At 52.1% G+C, this 16,297-nt stretch overlaps 5 protein-coding genes across 5 annotated transcripts; 3 read left to right on the top strand and 2 right to left on the bottom strand.

Annotated features, from left to right (window-relative positions):
• Window positions 1-1,080: 1,080 nt before the first annotated feature.
• Window positions 1,081-2,123, top strand: AYO21_05614 (hypothetical protein; the record flags this gene model as incomplete). The annotated part of the gene is made up of 3 exons (XM_022655582.1): window positions 1,081-1,132; window positions 1,200-1,435; window positions 1,524-2,123. 3 exons carry the CDS (start codon window positions 1,081-1,083, stop codon window positions 2,121-2,123), a joined length of 888 nt encoding a protein of 295 aa, XP_022512088.1.
• A 586-nt stretch (window positions 2,124-2,709) lies between these two features.
• On the bottom strand, window positions 2,710-3,921 carry AYO21_05613 (hypothetical protein; the record flags this gene model as incomplete). Its single annotated transcript, XM_022655581.1, has 4 exons — window positions 2,710-3,097; window positions 3,165-3,541; window positions 3,607-3,674; window positions 3,738-3,921. 4 exons carry the CDS (start codon window positions 3,919-3,921, stop codon window positions 2,710-2,712), a joined length of 1,017 nt encoding a protein of 338 aa, XP_022512087.1.
• A 2,138-nt stretch (window positions 3,922-6,059) lies between these two features.
• AYO21_05612 (hypothetical protein) lies at window positions 6,060-11,342 on the bottom strand (the record flags this gene model as incomplete). Its single annotated transcript, XM_022655580.1, has 2 exons — window positions 6,060-11,106; window positions 11,152-11,342. 2 exons carry the CDS (start codon window positions 11,340-11,342, stop codon window positions 6,060-6,062), a joined length of 5,238 nt encoding a protein of 1,745 aa, XP_022512086.1.
• A 424-nt stretch (window positions 11,343-11,766) lies between these two features.
• On the top strand, window positions 11,767-12,323 carry AYO21_05611 (hypothetical protein; the record flags this gene model as incomplete). The annotated part of the gene is made up of 2 exons (XM_022655579.1): window positions 11,767-11,916; window positions 11,979-12,323. 2 exons carry the CDS (start codon window positions 11,767-11,769, stop codon window positions 12,321-12,323), a joined length of 495 nt encoding a protein of 164 aa, XP_022512085.1.
• Window positions 12,324-12,855: 532 nt separating this feature from the next.
• On the top strand, window positions 12,856-16,189 carry AYO21_05610 (hypothetical protein; the record flags this gene model as incomplete). The annotated part of the gene is made up of 5 exons (XM_022655578.1): window positions 12,856-13,530; window positions 13,584-14,093; window positions 14,147-14,594; window positions 15,361-15,561; window positions 15,618-16,189. The coding sequence occupies 5 exons, from the start codon at window positions 12,856-12,858 to the stop codon at window positions 16,187-16,189; spliced, it is 2,406 nt and encodes an 801-aa protein (XP_022512084.1).
• Between the last annotated feature and the right edge of the window lie 108 nt (window positions 16,190-16,297).

Here is a 16,297-nt window from a genome sequence, read left to right as displayed (position 1 = left end):
AGTGGAGACTGAGACAGGCATCGCTTCAAGAGACTCAGTTTCCACGAGGCTCTTTCTCGCCTGGCCAGAGAAGATCAAAGCAGGTCCAGGACGACGTCGTCCCATCATGTTGGAGGATGTTTGGGGAACCTTGGGGAAGGGCAGCGAACTCAAGAGAGTTTGCCAACTAAACTGAGATGTTGTGTACCAAGATGTGTCGGTCGTTGGAAAGGCCATCGTTCGTATTGAGCAGCAATAGGAGACCCCACGAGGACACCCTTGGAGACGGCGTGATCTTTGGAGACACCACTGCTAGGAGAAGCCACGAGCACGGTTGGATTTTCCGCCAAAATTCTGGGATACGAGTGCTGTGGCATTGGGTGGTGTGGTGATGTGGTCAAGCGAGCCTGTTGTTGTGCTTGGTATAGCCGAGAGCGTCGAGGTAGGAGGTCAAAGGTAATAGTAATGGCGAGAGGATCCATTTCTCTCGGCCTTAGTCCCTCACCTGCACCAACTGGATGGCTGGACGGAGGAGACGATCCGAGGGCCAAGGCGTTGCGACGTTCTTGTACCATCCAAGCATCCCAACGAGGGCCCAATCTGCGCCGTTTGTGCTCTAGCGAACCAGCTCTTTGGGTATCATGGGGTTGACCCTATCCCCTGACACTGAGACCGCTGACTCCGCTCCCTTCTCTTAACGCCAGTCCATCCCGAATCGGGGTTGGTGACTTTGATTGGTGACTCCAGCCTTGTATGGAGGTGGAGGTGGAGGAGGACGATGGACAAGAGTTTCTCTTAGCTCGACGACCGAGCGGAGAACCGAGGGACTTGATCCAAAAGACCAAATAAAGTAACACGAGTAACGAGAGGATTGGTTGTGACTGGGGCACTTGTCCCTGTTTCCCCAATGTTCCCCAAGATCTGGTGCTGGTGGTGTTGTGATGTTGGCCGAGGGCATCTGGTCCATGATGGCTATGTCTGAGGAGATGGGGAGGTCAAAGTCTAGATTCGAGTTCATGTCTGCGCCCAAGTCAACAGGTTAAACGACACAGAATCGCCAGGATCAGGACCACCAAATCCTCAGAACCTCAGAGCCTCACCATGTCCTTTCCCGTCGCAGGCAAGAATGCAATCGTCACAGGCGGCGCATCAGGTACAACACGATCCAAACCTCCCTGCCTTCCAGAACCCCCACTGACCCTCGAGTCGTGATTCCGCAGGCATCAACCTCGCCTTCGTCAAGCTGCTCGTCAGCAAAGGCGCCAATGTCATCGTGGGCGACCTGCAAGAATCTCCCGCGTTGAAGGAACTCGCTCAAGAGCCACGCCCGACGAAGCTGTTGTTCCAGAAGACCGACGTGTCGAACTGGAGCGAACTTGAGGCCCTGTTTAAACGTGCACAGACCGAACTCGGTGCTCTCGATATTGTGTGTAACGGTGCTGGCGTTTTTGAACCGGTGTGTCTCCAGCCACGACCCCTTTCTTCCCTGACTGACCCCTCTCTCCTCTTCATCTCTGTCTCTCCCTCTAATCGTGTCTTGCCAGTCATGGTCCAACTTCTGGACCGACACAGAGACAGAGAGTTACAAGTCCCTGGACATCAACCTCGGGGCCCTCATCAAAGGCACGCGCCTCGCCATCCGCGACCAAATCACCCGCTCCAAGGGCCGCAAAGCTGGCGGCACGGTCGGCGTGATCCTCAACATCTCCTCCCTCGCCGCACAACGCATGCTGTTCAACCAGCCTATATACAGTGCGGCGAAATCGGGCGTCTCAGCCCTTGTGAGGTCTCTCGCCCCCTTACACGAGGAGTTTGGGATCAAAGTGGTCGCCGTCGCACCGGGGATGGTGTACACGCCGCTGTGGTCCGATCACCCGGAGAAGCTCAAGGCGGCGACGGAAAAGGACATCTGGATCACCCCGGAGGAGCAGGCGGCCGTCATGCTGGAACTGGTCGAGAACGGCGATTACGAGGGCGGCACCGTCTTGGAGACGCTGAAGAATTTTACCCGGAGGGTCTACATCGACAGTCCGATGCCCGAGGGGCCCGGCTCGACCATTTCTAACCTGGATTCAATCACGCAGGACACCATTGCGCTGTTGGAGGCGGAGCGGACGGGCGGGAAGGTGAAGAATGGGGTGTAGATGGGGGGGCCCGCAACAGCACAAGCAAATGGACAAAATATGACCCCAGACATGGAAATAGAAATACTTTCTTGTTTTTCTTCTTGTTCTTGTCCTTATCCGCGTAGATCATGGAGCACGCCCTGATATTTATTCCTCTTCTCTGCGCTTAAAAAAAAAAAAAAAAAAAGGACAAAATGCCAGCAACGCCTACCCCCGTATGCTCGAATGTAGCAGATGACCACCGCCCAAACGACATTGGGGACTTGTGGAAGCCGACAGAAATGGATCCGCACAAACGCCCAACTAACGAAAAAAAAAAGTGCCGTCCCAGGATCGTCCGTACACATAGCGTTGTGAGGAAATGGTAGCAAGTGGGTATCAGTGGCTGACACACTCGCCGTGATTCTCATCGATGCGGCCATGACCACGAGGAGGTCATAGCATGACCCACACACGAGGTCGTTGTGGTCCTCTTCGCGAAATCTCCACCTGTTTTATATCCTGCGATCCTTTGCAGTTTCGCAGGTTTTTTTTTCAATCCCGTCATAATCCCGTATCGTATGTCTCTTTCCCTTCCCTGGCTGGAACCTGACCACCCAAGGCATCAAACTCGTTCTCTTTCATTGACAGACCACTCGTTCTTGATGCGGATCGCATTCGGATCGTGTCCCTGGTCGAAGCTGGCCGTGTCGCCTCGGCTCACTTCGCTCTGGGCTTTGGCCACCTGCGACATCTCGACAACGCTGTTGTGTCGTAGGTACGACGTCCTCGGGGGGTACGGGTTGGAATCACGATTGTAAGGCGATGAGGAAAGTAGGAATGGGAACATCCAGTTGATGACGGGTCTCATGGCGGGGATACACGCGCACATGATGCCGACGTTGAGCTCGGCAGCTGACCAGGTGGCAGCGCCGACGTTGTCGTAGGTGAGGTCGGTCGAGATGCTTGCGATATACAGCGCGTGGAGACGGAGCATGCCCGTGATACAGCCGCTGTTGTGGGGTGTCAGCCGGACAAAGAATCTGCTATTGTCAATGACCGGGACTGGTTCAAGCATACAACCCACCCAACGAGAACACCACGATCAAGCTGAACTTCTGCTTCCTTGGGAGTCTCAGGCTCTTCAGCACAGGCATCGGGAGCACCCAGACCGCTAGGTCCGTGACGATGTTGAAGCCGGACAAGCTGAACCAGAAGGCCATGAGGTCAATGCAGTGGCCGCCTCTGACGCTCTTGTCCCAGTAAAAGGCAATAGGCCAACAGGAGAAGCAAGAGGTCAGGATGAATGCTACCCCAGCGACACAGATGGAAATGATGAGAACCCATGCAGCGAGACGGTAGCGCCGGTCAACAAAGAATCTCAAGTACTGGTAGAGGATTGAGTCCTTGACCAAAAACAACCCCAAGTTATAGAGGATGATGCTCGCGTAGAGTAGCTGCCATCGGTTGTTAGCAGGATACGAGTGGTTGCCCATGGGAATGGATCAAGCTGGATGGATACCTTTGACAGAGTCTCGTTGTCTTCTTCGCTGACCGTATCGGCATGTCGACCCAAACCGCAATTTTTCTCTGAGAAAAATCAAGTAGTGTCAGTTGAGGAGGAGTTTCCCGGAGACACCGTCAAGTACTCACGAAGCACAATCGTCACCGTGAGACCAAATGAAAGAACCAAAGCGAAGATGATCAAATAATCCTCAGGCCCAGCCTGGCGGACGACCATAAAGCGAGAAATGCACCGGAGCACGATGAAGACAAACGCGAACGCATTGAAGACGGCAGCTGTCACCACGGCGTGCACACCACGTTCGAGTCCCATCCTGCATGGCAATGTGCGAGACGGCAATGCAAATCAAGGGACGCGACCCCAGCTCGACAATCAACAAGTTCAGCCGAAGTCGACAGATGTGGGAGAGCAAGGGAAAGATATGGACTGGAAAAACAAGCGCCGCGAGGGATCTGAAGGCGTAAGGAAAACCTGGAAACAATGCATGTACAGAAGGTAAGAATTCCCACAATGTTCTAAGGCTGCAAGACAGCTTGTCCCCAAGCTCCCGGCCGTACTAGTACACCAGCTAAGACTCATTGACAGGGTCAACGGCTGGCGACGCTGGTCTATGGCCAGAACCAAAAGTGAGAAATCCGGGGTAATGAGTCTCAAGAGAGCAGAAGGAATATGGGAGGACCACGGCTGCTTGGATACGCGAGACGCAGCAGAGACATACATAGTACCAACCTAGATATTTGCACCAAACTTCCCCGGATTAGGCTTGCTGCTATATGCAACGCAAGTCTCCGAGGGAGGGGGCCAGCTCGAGGCTCAGAGATTGGTGGAGCAGAATGCTGAACACATAGCAAGACCGGTAGGTCTGATTATCGGTGTGGAATACGAGCATCCGGACAAGTTGAGGCTCACCACTGTCAAGGGTCAGTTCGATAGTTAGACAGGTTGTGCGGGTCAACAGCAGGGATAACTACCGCTACTCGTGCAAGGAACCTCATGCTCTAGCCCCAGTAGACTCTTCTTGGTCCTCATGGATGTGTAAAGGTGGAGCCAACGGCGGTTATATTCGTAGCCATCTGCACGAAAGGCCCAGAGTCCAGAGACAAAAGGTATGAATCGTACTCGCCCGATGAACAAAGGAGCAATCTTCCTGCAGTCCAGTTGACAAAAGCGTAGAGACTGAATGCAGAACTGCCGTCCAGACGGAACGAGACGACATGAAAAATCTTAGAAGCCCATCCCTGCTGATGGATCTCCGCCAAACTCGACCTATTCATCCTACCGCAAAACAAAGTCGAGACATGCATCAGCAAAGACAAATAACGGCCCCATGGGTTGGGGGATCGCCATGGCTTCCTGCAAGGCACGCCAGAATCCCAATTTGACTTTGCTCGCTCCAACAGGATCAATAGGTCCATCCAGAGAAACAATTTGCCGGGAAAGGTCCTCTTGCTAATCTCCTGCTCACTCCTCGTCGAGAAGGCAGTGCTCGGAAAGTCAGCCTGGCGGTAACGGTGGTTTGACAGGTCCGAGAGAGGACTCAAGGATTCGTATGGTATCCTAAAGTAAACTTGGTATACTGGTACTGTCAATCTGCTGGATCCGTCCCTCGGACGGCGACAGACGATGATACCAAGTGCCGAAGGAGAAACCTCTTTGGGGTTTTGGTCTGCTCGTATCAATTGGTGCTGTTCCTCAGCTACTGCACCGCTAGCTAGGTGCTAGAGTACCAAGTACAAGGAGGAGTTAGTTTCGAGGGAGGCTCGGTTGTGAGCGTCCTACTACTAGAGGACCTCATTCCCCCGACATTCCCTGTTTCGAGGCACGGCCTTGAGGATGCGAAGGGCGCTATTCTCGGAATCATGCCGAAGTGTTGTTCGTCTTCTTTTTCGGGAAACCGGGTCTGAATGGGTCCGGTCTCAGTGACGACTCCTGCTTCCTGTTCGAGGCAGAGCTGGGACTCTCCTTTCTTCCTTTCCTGCACAAGCGAGAGGTGTTTCCATTTACTAGCTGCCGTTTGTCCCAAACTCGGCTGTGTTAGAGCCTCAGCACTGGTGGGTCGTTCGGGGCAATGAAATAGCTTGGCGCGGGCCGTTAGAAGATCTGGGCCGCCGTTGGATTTGCAGCTCTCCTCCTCATAGGACGCTGCAGTATACTCGTAGTCGCTAGAAGTCGGTCATTGTCGAGGAGACACCATGAACACCGGCTTCATCCTTTTCCAGAATGCTTCTGCCCTTTGGGGACAAGTCGGTCGCAAGGAGTGTTGCACCATCGGCGCAGGGTTGAACTGTTTCAAGTGTCGTCCAGAATCGGAACCGCATGGCGAACAAACCCCAGTGGCTCTCGGGAGAGACGTTTCCCTGCCCATTCCGCCGGCCATGTCCAGTATTGTCCCATCCAAATCATTTCATTAAACATGTACCAAGTACTCCTGCTTCAAACCAAGACTCTCTTCAATGTACAGGCATGACTACATCAAACGCTCCCGTGCCGATATTGCCTCTCCTTCCTGCCACAATGCGTGCACTGGGTCCAAGCAAGGGATCCCGTTCGCCGAACAATACTGCATCCTTGAGGAATCCCATAACCGTCTCGAAGCTCATCTTTGCCAACACACTTCCTCCTTCTTTTACAAGACCGTGCCGGTTGAAAGGTTGATAGCTGCCGGAATGCGTCATAGCATCGCCGATCAGACTCAAGTGCCGTGTATCTACACCAATTCCGTGCCCTTTGAATACACCGTCTATTTCCTTGACAATCGTCGCCCGCGCAGCTTCGACACCATAGTACTTCAGCATATCGTGAACTGAGTTGCTGTAGATGGAATGCGGGTAGATCTGGTCCTGGTAGTCGCGCATCGCGAGTAAATTGACCCCTTCGGTGGTGATCATTGGTTGTTTGACGATCTCCTCCTTGTTTGTCTCTGGATCAATGCGTCTGACCGGTCTGCCGTCAGGCCCGTGAACTTCCTCCATGAACTGTGTGCAAACACCGAGACCAGGGATTGATTGAATGACTGACGTGTGCGCGCACTTTTCGAGAAGAGGAAGGAGAAGTAGTTTCGGCGTTCTGGAGTCGTAACTGAGGACAATGCGACAGGATTTGCCCTGGTTTCTTGCGAAGATAAAACGTTTGAGGTGGTCTAGTTGACTCTTCAGCTGGTTGACTCGCGCCTCATCTGCCGAATCTTCAGCGTCATCTCCTTCGTCGTCAGGGTCCAATTCTCGAAGGTTTTGCGCGTTCTTAGACTTCGCTGTTTGGCGAGCGCGGAGTGTCTTTTCCTCCTCGTCCATATCGCCATTGTCGTCACTCATCCCTTCGTCGTCTGACTCCCGTGCTATGGCATCTTCCTCTTCGTCGGGCTCGTCGAACGTGTTCTCTCTTCTACGTCTGGCGGCCATGTCTTTGGCATCGTCGGGGTCGGCTTCTTCATCAATGTCGTCTTCGCCACCTTCATTTTCAGTAGCTCTTGGGCCTCTTGTCCTAGCTTCCCCGGAGACACCCACCGACGTGCCAACGTTTGGAACAGCTGCCGTGACCTCTGAGCGGTCTGCCTCTTTGGCCTTCTTCTTGAGTTCGGCTTTAATCATCTTATCCAGTCTAGGTAGGAACATCCTTTCGAAGCATCGTTGGACGTCTGCCCTTTTAATGGCATATTCCTCCTCGTATTCGTCTGGCTCATACAGGTCTATTCGAATGTCGTAAACCCTTTCGTTCTCATGTCCTGCGCCCCCACCAGTCCTCTCGGTGACTGACATGTCATTAATGACATAGGAGAGCGGCAGACGGCTGATGCTTTTAGCGAAGCGTTCTCCTTCAGCAATGTTCAACTCTTCGATGGGCTTGAGTGTCATTGTTGGGGTCATGATATTGGCGCTGGCAGTCATGATAATCTCCCGTAGTCGAGGAATACCGAGGGTGACGTTCTTTGCTGAGTGGCCGGCCAAGTGGAAAGTATTCAGTGTCATCTGGGTCGAAGGTTCTCCCACAGATTGTGCTGCGACGACCCCGACTGCCTCCCCGGCATCGACAATTGACTTCATGTACTTCAGGTCCATAACGGCTCGAAACGTCCTCTTGCTGAGCACACCGTTAGGGTTCGTCTTTTTGTCCTTGATCAATCTATTCGGGTCCGTCTTGACATAGTCATTCAACGCCATCGCAAATGACTCGGAAGTGCTTCCTAAATGACTTGCGGGGCTGAAAGAAGCAGTCAATGGATCCTTCTGCTTGGACTTCTTCAGTGATCTCAGAATCTTCTTCTGTTCCTCAACCAACTCTGAGAGCGGCAGTTTGTGAATCACCTCTTCTGCATTCATAAGTGTGGCAACCGAGTGGTGATTTTCAGCAAGGAAAGTAAATTCTTTCAGATGCTTCTGCTTGGTGACTTCGAGTCCATCTTCTCCATACAAGAACTGAATGATACTTCCGTTTGAACTCTCTCGCACCGACGTGTCGTACTCGGTTCGAAGACCTTCAAGCCCTTTGACGATGCAGCGCTGCAGATACCCGGATTTGGACGTTTTCACAGCGGTATCAATCAAGCCCTCTCTGCCAGACATGGCGTGGAAGTAGTATTCTTGTGGTTTAATGCCCGTTAAGAATCGTCCTGACACATACCCACCAGCAGCTGGCTCCGTCTCAAAGGCTCGGAAGGACGGCAGTGTCTTGCCACTGACCATCACAGGAACTCTGCGCCCTTCCAGAACCTGCTGACCTAGATTGCAAGAGATGAGATTTGCATTGACACTAGAACCTTTGGCTCCAGAGATCGTCATTGCTTGCATCTGATTTCGAGGGAATGACTTTCGAAGCCCAGCAGGCAGGCAGGCTTTTGAGACAGCGTCCGTGATCGATTTCACTTTGGCCTTGTAAACCTGGTCCAAACCATTGAGCTGCTCATCGTTACGAAGTACGCTTTCAAGGCGACTAAGCAGTTCGGGGTTTTCTTGGTCGACCTCGCCAGACTTCAATGTCACATACTCGGCCGAAACCTCCAAACCCATTTGTTTCGCCTTGTTCAATTCTTGTCGCCGTTCCTTGTCGCCTTCAGGTGTCAGATAGAGATCGTCCATTCCACAAGTCCAGGCCCTCTCATTGAGGAATCTTGTGAGAAGTCGGCCGAGGATGCTCATTAGTTTGCCCGCAGTGATATGTCCATAGACCTCGTGTACGGAATGGATCAGACCACCAGCGCTGGGACCGAGTTGACTCTTGTCAAGAATTCCGCAAAGGTGCTCGCCGTCTTTGAAAATCACCACTTGTTCCGTGTCTCTGAATACCACCATGTTCCTGCTAACAGTCCATTGCTCAGGTTCCTCAGACGTCTTCTCGCCCCACGAGTCTGACGATGTGGATGATTTGCTCGTAAGGTTGATGCCACGGAATCTTTCAGGAGTGATATTTTTCAATACTGTCGTGATCACTTGCTTGCCGGTCCATAGCATTTTCGGCTTTAAAACCGCCGGCGCTACCATTTGGATCTTGTCAAACACGGTATTGTAATCTTCCGGCCTGAGACAGCTATAAAGTAACTGTTGATATTGGTCTCGATCGAAGAAAACGTCCCGGCTGGTAAATTGAACACCCATAGATATATGGTCTTGAATCAACCCACGTAAGGGTTTGCCTGCAGTTGCAGACAGATACTGGTGATCCGTGTCCGCGATCTGAAGGGCTTCGGTTCGAGCGAGCTCATTCTGAGGAAAATGCATGTTCATCTCATCACCGTCGAAGTCGGCGTTGTAAGTGTTACAGTTCGCATAATGCATGCGAATGGTCTTTTGGTTTGTTAGCACGCGTGCACGGTGACCCATCATGGAGGGCTTGTGCAGAGTTGGCTGACGATTCATGATAACCACGTCGCCTGTTTGAAGGTGCCGGTACACCTTTTTGCCATTCTCCCCCTTTGCTCCGGGGGCGGTCGAAGTCATCAATTGCTTTGCGAGGGCTCTTCTTTGTTCAATGGTCTTGCGCTTCAAGCTGAGAACCATCCCGTTCTCATTCTCAATAGCTGCGGCCCCAGGGTATTTTTCGGTACCATTTATCACCGCCTTGCTAAGCTCTTCGAAATTGTGACTCGTCACTGGTTCGGGGTAGGTCAATTTCTTTGCGAAAACAAGAGGTACACCGATTTCGTTGGTTTCGATGTTCGGATCGGGCGATATGACACTGCGAGCAGCGAAGTTGACACGCTTCCCCATCATGTGCATTCGGAAAAGGCCCTCCTTCTTCTCCAGAACTTGCTTTATGCCTTGGTCGGTTGGCCGGCCTGAAGCAGGTGTAGGGGAATCTATCAGCGCATTTACTGCCTCTTGAAGGACAATTGCGGCTTGCAAGCTCTCGTTCAAGTTCCTTGGTCTAACAGTTGGGTCAATCTTTGCTCTTTTCGACTCCCGTGAGATGCGCTGAACATCACCAGCCGCCTTGATGATTTTGTTCAGAACCGTGTTTAGTTGATTCTCCAGCATTTGATTAGGTCCATGCCTAGCCAAAGGTCGAAATCTGTTGGGCGGAACCAGAATCGCGGTGACAAAAAACATGTCCGGAGATACGCGAACCGTTTTTCGACCGGGCTGAGATGCATACAGCAGCTGGAGGACTTCCTGCTCCCGGTCAAATAGTAGGGTCAAGGCAGCATGTACCTCGCTCGTTGTCATGTATGCTTGTACGTCGTCCTCATTCTCGATGTCCGCTTTCTTCGACTTGGATGACGTCTCGAGTGCATTACGCATAGCGATTTCTTCTTCAGCTCCATGTAGTTCTGCATCCTCAACGTCGTCTTGGTCGGACATCTCGATATCCTCGTCATGATGTCCGTTGACCATGGCGGTCTTTTTGACCTCATCTCTCTGAGTCTGTTCGGAGTGGAGAAACAGCAGAGGGTTTGGCGCCTTTTTCCCAAGGACATACATGGCTTCCCTTTGCTTCCTTGCTAGCGGCTGTCTGAAGATCTTGACGCTCCTATCTTTTCTATAGGAGATGTTGGCACCACCGCAGTTGGCGCACTTCTTCAGATTAGGGATCTCCTTAAGGAAAGAGGCGATTACATGCTTTCGGGCAGCGATCGCGATAGTGTTTCGGACGAGAGCCTGGTCATCAATCCGTTTCTCTCTTCGCGCCAATTTGATGGCACGCGTTGTCATTCTCGTTCTCCGGTCAATAAGCTCCGCAATCTCTTCCTCCGGTTCGATTTCCGCCACATCTTCAACCATCTGATCTGGGCCACTCCTCCTTGGTGTCCTTGGCAGTCCTCCTCTGAGGTGAATATTCTGTATATTGTGGTACTCCTCCACCAATCCATATTGCAACAGCCGGAGGGAGCACACCGTTTGATTGACAAAGTTCTCTGCAGCTTTGAAGCGATGACAGTAGGCACATTTCGCACGGAGAAGGCGTAGAGTAGAGTCAATGTATTGTGGATGATAGCAAGTGACAGGAAGTTCAATATGTCCGCAGTGCCCGGTACAGTGGATCGCATTCATGCGACAAGTAGAGCAGCTGAAGATGTTAGCACCGAAGCTAGCGCAGCGTTCGAGGACTTACTTTGCATCCAGAGCCTGGATAGCACCCAGGGCAGGGTCATGCAGACCTCCTGGAACTGGACCAAACATAGAATCCAGCGCTGGAGTGACATGGATTCGCTTGACGGAGATCTTTCTGATCTCGTCGGACTGGAGTCGGGAAAAGGCCAGGCCGCCGGTGGCCGAAGGAATTGGTTTGACGTATCCTGCCATTGCGCATCAAAGCCATAACCCGGCGGTAACAACGTACCTGGTGAGAGGAATGTCGGTGGTAGGCGTGCACACCTCTTATCCTTCAACTGCGCCAATATTTCCTGCTGCGGGGATAATTTTTTTTCTACAAAGTATTGGGGTTCGCGCTACGTCGGAGTAGACGGCTTGACACGCTACAGTTCTGTGGAGTATTAAATGCTTTCGCGCGATCCTCGATCGTCTCCACCTTACCTCCCCAAAAGGGAAATTAGTCGAATACGAATACGCATTGGGTCTTGGTTCGAGAATTCTTGCTGCCTGAGTCCCTACAATGTTATAAGCTAGACAGTGTTCAAAGACTCTCCTTTGCTCAAATTCATTGAGCACTAACAGTTACATCTCTTTTCAAGCACGGACTATATCCATGCTATCGCGTTGGCACAACATGTTCAAGGTCGGGCTTCCCTGGAAGGCTGCCCCAACAAGCCGCGTTGTCCACATTGCTCAAGTTATTCTACAATTCACATTTGCTGTAACTGCCATTGCTCTCAATGCTTCAGACATAGCCAATGGCCCCACAAATACGGGTGTTTCGGTGGGTTTCCCGGGGATGAACCTTTGATACCTGATCTTCCTGACACACACCTGTACCTGCAGGTCTACGCCATCGCCATCGCCTCTCTATCTGCGCTGACAGCGTTGTTGTTCACGATCGACATCCTCTTCCCATTTCCCAGTCGGCTCTGGCTGCTATGGGTTCTGTTCTGGCAATGGGTGCTCACTTTTGCCTGGGTGGGGGTGATTGCATCGTTTGGCGGCAGGTATTTTGAGAGCCATTCCACCCATATTGAAGCCGCCGCTGCATATAACATTATCAATATGCTGCTATGGCTTACGGGCTCTGTCTTCGGCACGATTACAATGTGCTTTAGAAGGAAGCTGGGTGGCAAAAACCCAGACGAGGCGGAGTCGTCCCATGATCTCCCTGAGCGTAATTGCTGAGTCGGACCACTCCGCCTTGTGGCCGACAATCAGGGGGGATGTCATTTGGGATGTAATCGATGTTGAACTCACCTTAAGCCTGGCGGAGAGCATACACAACCTACTCTGGGCTTTTACCAAGTGAATTGAAGCTTTCCGAGCAAGACATCTTCGGAGAATCGACAGATCGTAACATATCTTCTCCTCCCTTCGGTAATAAAAGGATATTCGCGGTATTGAGGCAATAGCTTTCCGAGACATAACTATGTTGTATGGTCCGAAGGCAGTGAAGAAAGCGTCGACCATACAGTGGACGCTCGTCATGCAGTCCGGGCCCGACATGAACCACAGCGACGTCCGCCACCACCGCGTAGAACATCGCGAGGACGCTGGAGATCCTAGATGAACGACTTTCAAAGGGTTCAGCGCTTACAATACAAAGGATGGAAATTCGACTTAAAACCCCCAGGAGAGGATTGATCTAAACGGCAAAGTCCCTATCACTTGGCCCCCATTCCACCCGAAGGCACTACGGAGGCGTTCACCAAGAGCCATGATTGCGGGGCAGAACCATCGGGACGAAGTTCCTTACACCCTTCAGTCAGAAGCCCAAAGAATCTACGAGGTCATTGTCGCAGACCCTCGTCTTAACCTCCCAGAGGAAGTGAAACGATGGAAAGACAACGTCCAATTTACTGGGGATGAAACGGATCCTTTCTTCCCTGTTCCGTTCAAAGCAGCAGAGTCCCAAGCTGGTCTCCTTGGCTACATTGGACTTTTGGCTCTTGCCATCGCTCAAGATCGATATGGAATTGAGCAAGAGTGTCACATCGATGTTTCGCAGGCCTTGCTCAATGGACTCGGCGCTCTGTTCGTCCGCCATGAGAGCGAATGGTTATCTGGCAGTCCGAAAATGATGGCCGCTGTCCAGCGCTGGGATCACGGTATGACCCGAGAGCTTTATCGACAGCTGGGCACAAACATCTACAAGTCGAAAGATGGACGATGGTACTCTCTCCACGGCAACATGAATCCCACGCCACTCTTGGAGATGCTGAACGTTCCACAGCACAATGAGAAGAACTTGACCTGGCCACAAATCATCGAAATGTACAGCAACGTCGTCGGGACTATTGACTCAGAGGTTCTCGACAACTGGAGTAACAACGTCTACCGAACTCCCGGCACAGTATGTCTCGAAAAGGAAGAGTTCGAATCCACCCCTCAGGTAATGCTGCTCGAACAAAAGCTCTCACGATCTACCTCGCTGACCGCTCACAGGGTAAAGCAATAAAAGATGAACCATACTACAACTTGATTCCACAAAAGCATTATACTCAACCTGCCGTGTCCTGGGACCAAGTGCCTGTCGACCTCTCCGACCGTAGACCGCTGTCTGGAATCAAAGTCTTGGACCTTTCACGCGCCATTGCCGCGCCCACCATTGGCCGTGTCTGCGCAGCTTTGGGGGCGACAGTTATCCGCGTGTCCTGCGTAAAGAACACGGAGCTGCCCATCACGCTCATTGACGGTTGTATCGGCAAGACCAGTGTCGACATCGACCTCAAGACCTTCGAGGGGAGAAAGAAGCTGCTCGAGCTAATCGAGGAGGCCGATGTTTTCATTGACGGCTATCGTCCTGCCGTAATGGAACACCTCGGCTTTGGCCGCGATGCCGTGCTGGGTTTGGTGGCGAATCGAGATCGAGGCCTTATTTATTGCCAGGAAAATTGCTACGGCTGGAAAGGCCCGTGGGTAACAAGACCAGGCTGGGCACAGATTGCTGATACTGTTGGTCAGAATGCTCCCTTGATTGTTTCCTCCTTGCTAACCCCGACGTCCAGGTTTGCGGTGTTGGTCTTGACATTGGCCGATTCCACGGATACGACGAGCCACACATCTTCCCCGGTCCAAACGCCGACTACCTGACAGGCCATGCTGGCGCCGCCGGGGTCCTACACGGTCTTTATCTGCGCAGTCGCCAAGGGGGATCGTACGTGGTCCAATGCTCGCTCGTCGTCGCGAACATGCAAATGCAGTCTTACGGCAAGTACACAGAAGAACAGCAGACGGCGCTGAAAGCTCGCAATAAAGACTTGATTGGCAAAATTCGTCACTACGACGAGATCGTCAGCCACGGGAAGAATCAAAACGTAATCAGGGGTTTCATCGCCGATAGGACATTCGACAAGGCCATCAAAAAGGACTACTACCAGAAAGTAGATGGCAGCATGTGGGGGCTGGGTGACTTGGATCTGGTGAAGTTAGCGTTGGAGTTCCAGCCCTCCCAAGGTACTGGGAGCTCTGAAGTAATGAGGACTGACTGGCTTGTTGGGCCTTGTCCGCCGGGATATCATCTGCCACAATGGGAGAGGAAGGAAAACAAGGACTTCGAGCCAATCCAGCCAACGGCAGATGGTCTGAAGGAGGAGAAGAGTGTTTAATAACACCCCGGGAAGAAACAACATTGAGCGATCATGATCCAAGCTCGGACCCGATCATGTCGCGACGGATACCGGGCATTGGGACTCTGAGGTATATTGCTCAGGCCAGTAACTTGCTGGCTGAAGTACGAGTAGAAACATGTACTGCGACGAGTTCAGATAGTGCCGCAGGATCAGGAATAGACCTTTCGGCACCCTGCTGAGAATATTCATCACAATCGTATTCGGGGGATAGCATACGCAGAGACCATCTGTCAACCGGTGATGCCAGCCCGGAACTCTTTTGTCACCCTCTACACAAGGCTGTCGGATCGGACAATAACCACAACTTGCTCCGAGGGCAACAAATCACATCTGGCCGACTTGGTAGCAACCCTTACCAAATGTCCTCTTGTTAGGAGTATGAAAGACAAAGGCTGGGTCTTCCTCCTTTCCCACCTCCAGATTCTCATTCAATCGGGCCACACAGTCGACATGTCAAATTGTTGTCAAGTAGGCAAGGCTGCCCCAGGTGCGTATCTGCCACCGTGTACCAGGGGCTCAATGTCTCACTCCCCATGGCCGTGTCTATTGGTTGTAACATGTCACGGTGATTGACACTCGCTTATGTATAGAATCCTACGTCCCTCTCGGACAATATGTCGCCTTGGGCGTCGTCGACTGCTACGTAAGTGGCAACGAGCCGGACTCACCAGGCACCCAAGGACTATTGCTGCTATTGCCTGATGGATTCGGCCTGGCCAAGCACAATCTCATCCTAGCAGATAAGTTCGCCAAAGAAGGATGGCGTGTGGTGATTCCAGACTATTTCGAAGGTGAGCCCATCATTTCCCCCCCAGCTTCACTCATCATGGCTCTCATGCACGGCCAGGCGACCCGTTACCGATCCAGTTTCTCAAGCAAGATCGCTCCTTATCAATCGATGAGCAGCCGTGGCCTGAAGAAGAAAAGCAGATCCTGCGCGACCTGGACTTTCCGGCCTGGCTGCAACGACATGACCATGCAAGGGTCTCTGCTCTTCTCGGCAACTTGACCAGCCATCTCAGAGACAAGTACCCTGACTCTACTATTGTCGGGGTAGGGTACTGTTTTGGGGGTAAACACGTATTGAGACTGAGCAAGAATGCATTACGTGCAGCAGCTTCCTTCCACCCCAGCTTCGTGGAGGCCGAGGACCTGGACGGCATTCAGGCGCCTCTCTACATCGGCCTGGCTGAGGAGGACGATATGGTCCCTGCCTCATTGCCAAATGACCTCCACGAGTGGGGGAGCAGTAGGATAAGACCCGGGGTACCGTTCAAGATAGAAAGCTATCCGCGGATGGGCCATGGATTCGCCGCTCGACCGGATACTGAGGATAAGGATGTTCGGGAACAGTATCAAAAGGCGTTTGTTCGAACACTCGAGCACTTTAGGGAGTTTGTCTCAGACAAAAAAAGGTAGAATAGGACGAGAGACAATATATTCTGATATCTCTTGACAACACCGCTCTGACCATAAGAAAGTATCTTCACAGACTTGAACTACTGGAACTATTGGCAGAGAGCTTCG

This window comes from Fonsecaea monophora, assembly GCF_001642475.1.
Source record: "Fonsecaea monophora strain CBS 269.37 chromosome Unknown Scaff36, whole genome shotgun sequence".
Taxonomy (NCBI): Eukaryota; Fungi; Ascomycota; class Eurotiomycetes; order Chaetothyriales; family Herpotrichiellaceae; genus Fonsecaea; species Fonsecaea monophora.
Note: the sequence above shows the minus strand (reverse complement) of the source record. Positions and strands in the feature narration are given on the sequence as shown.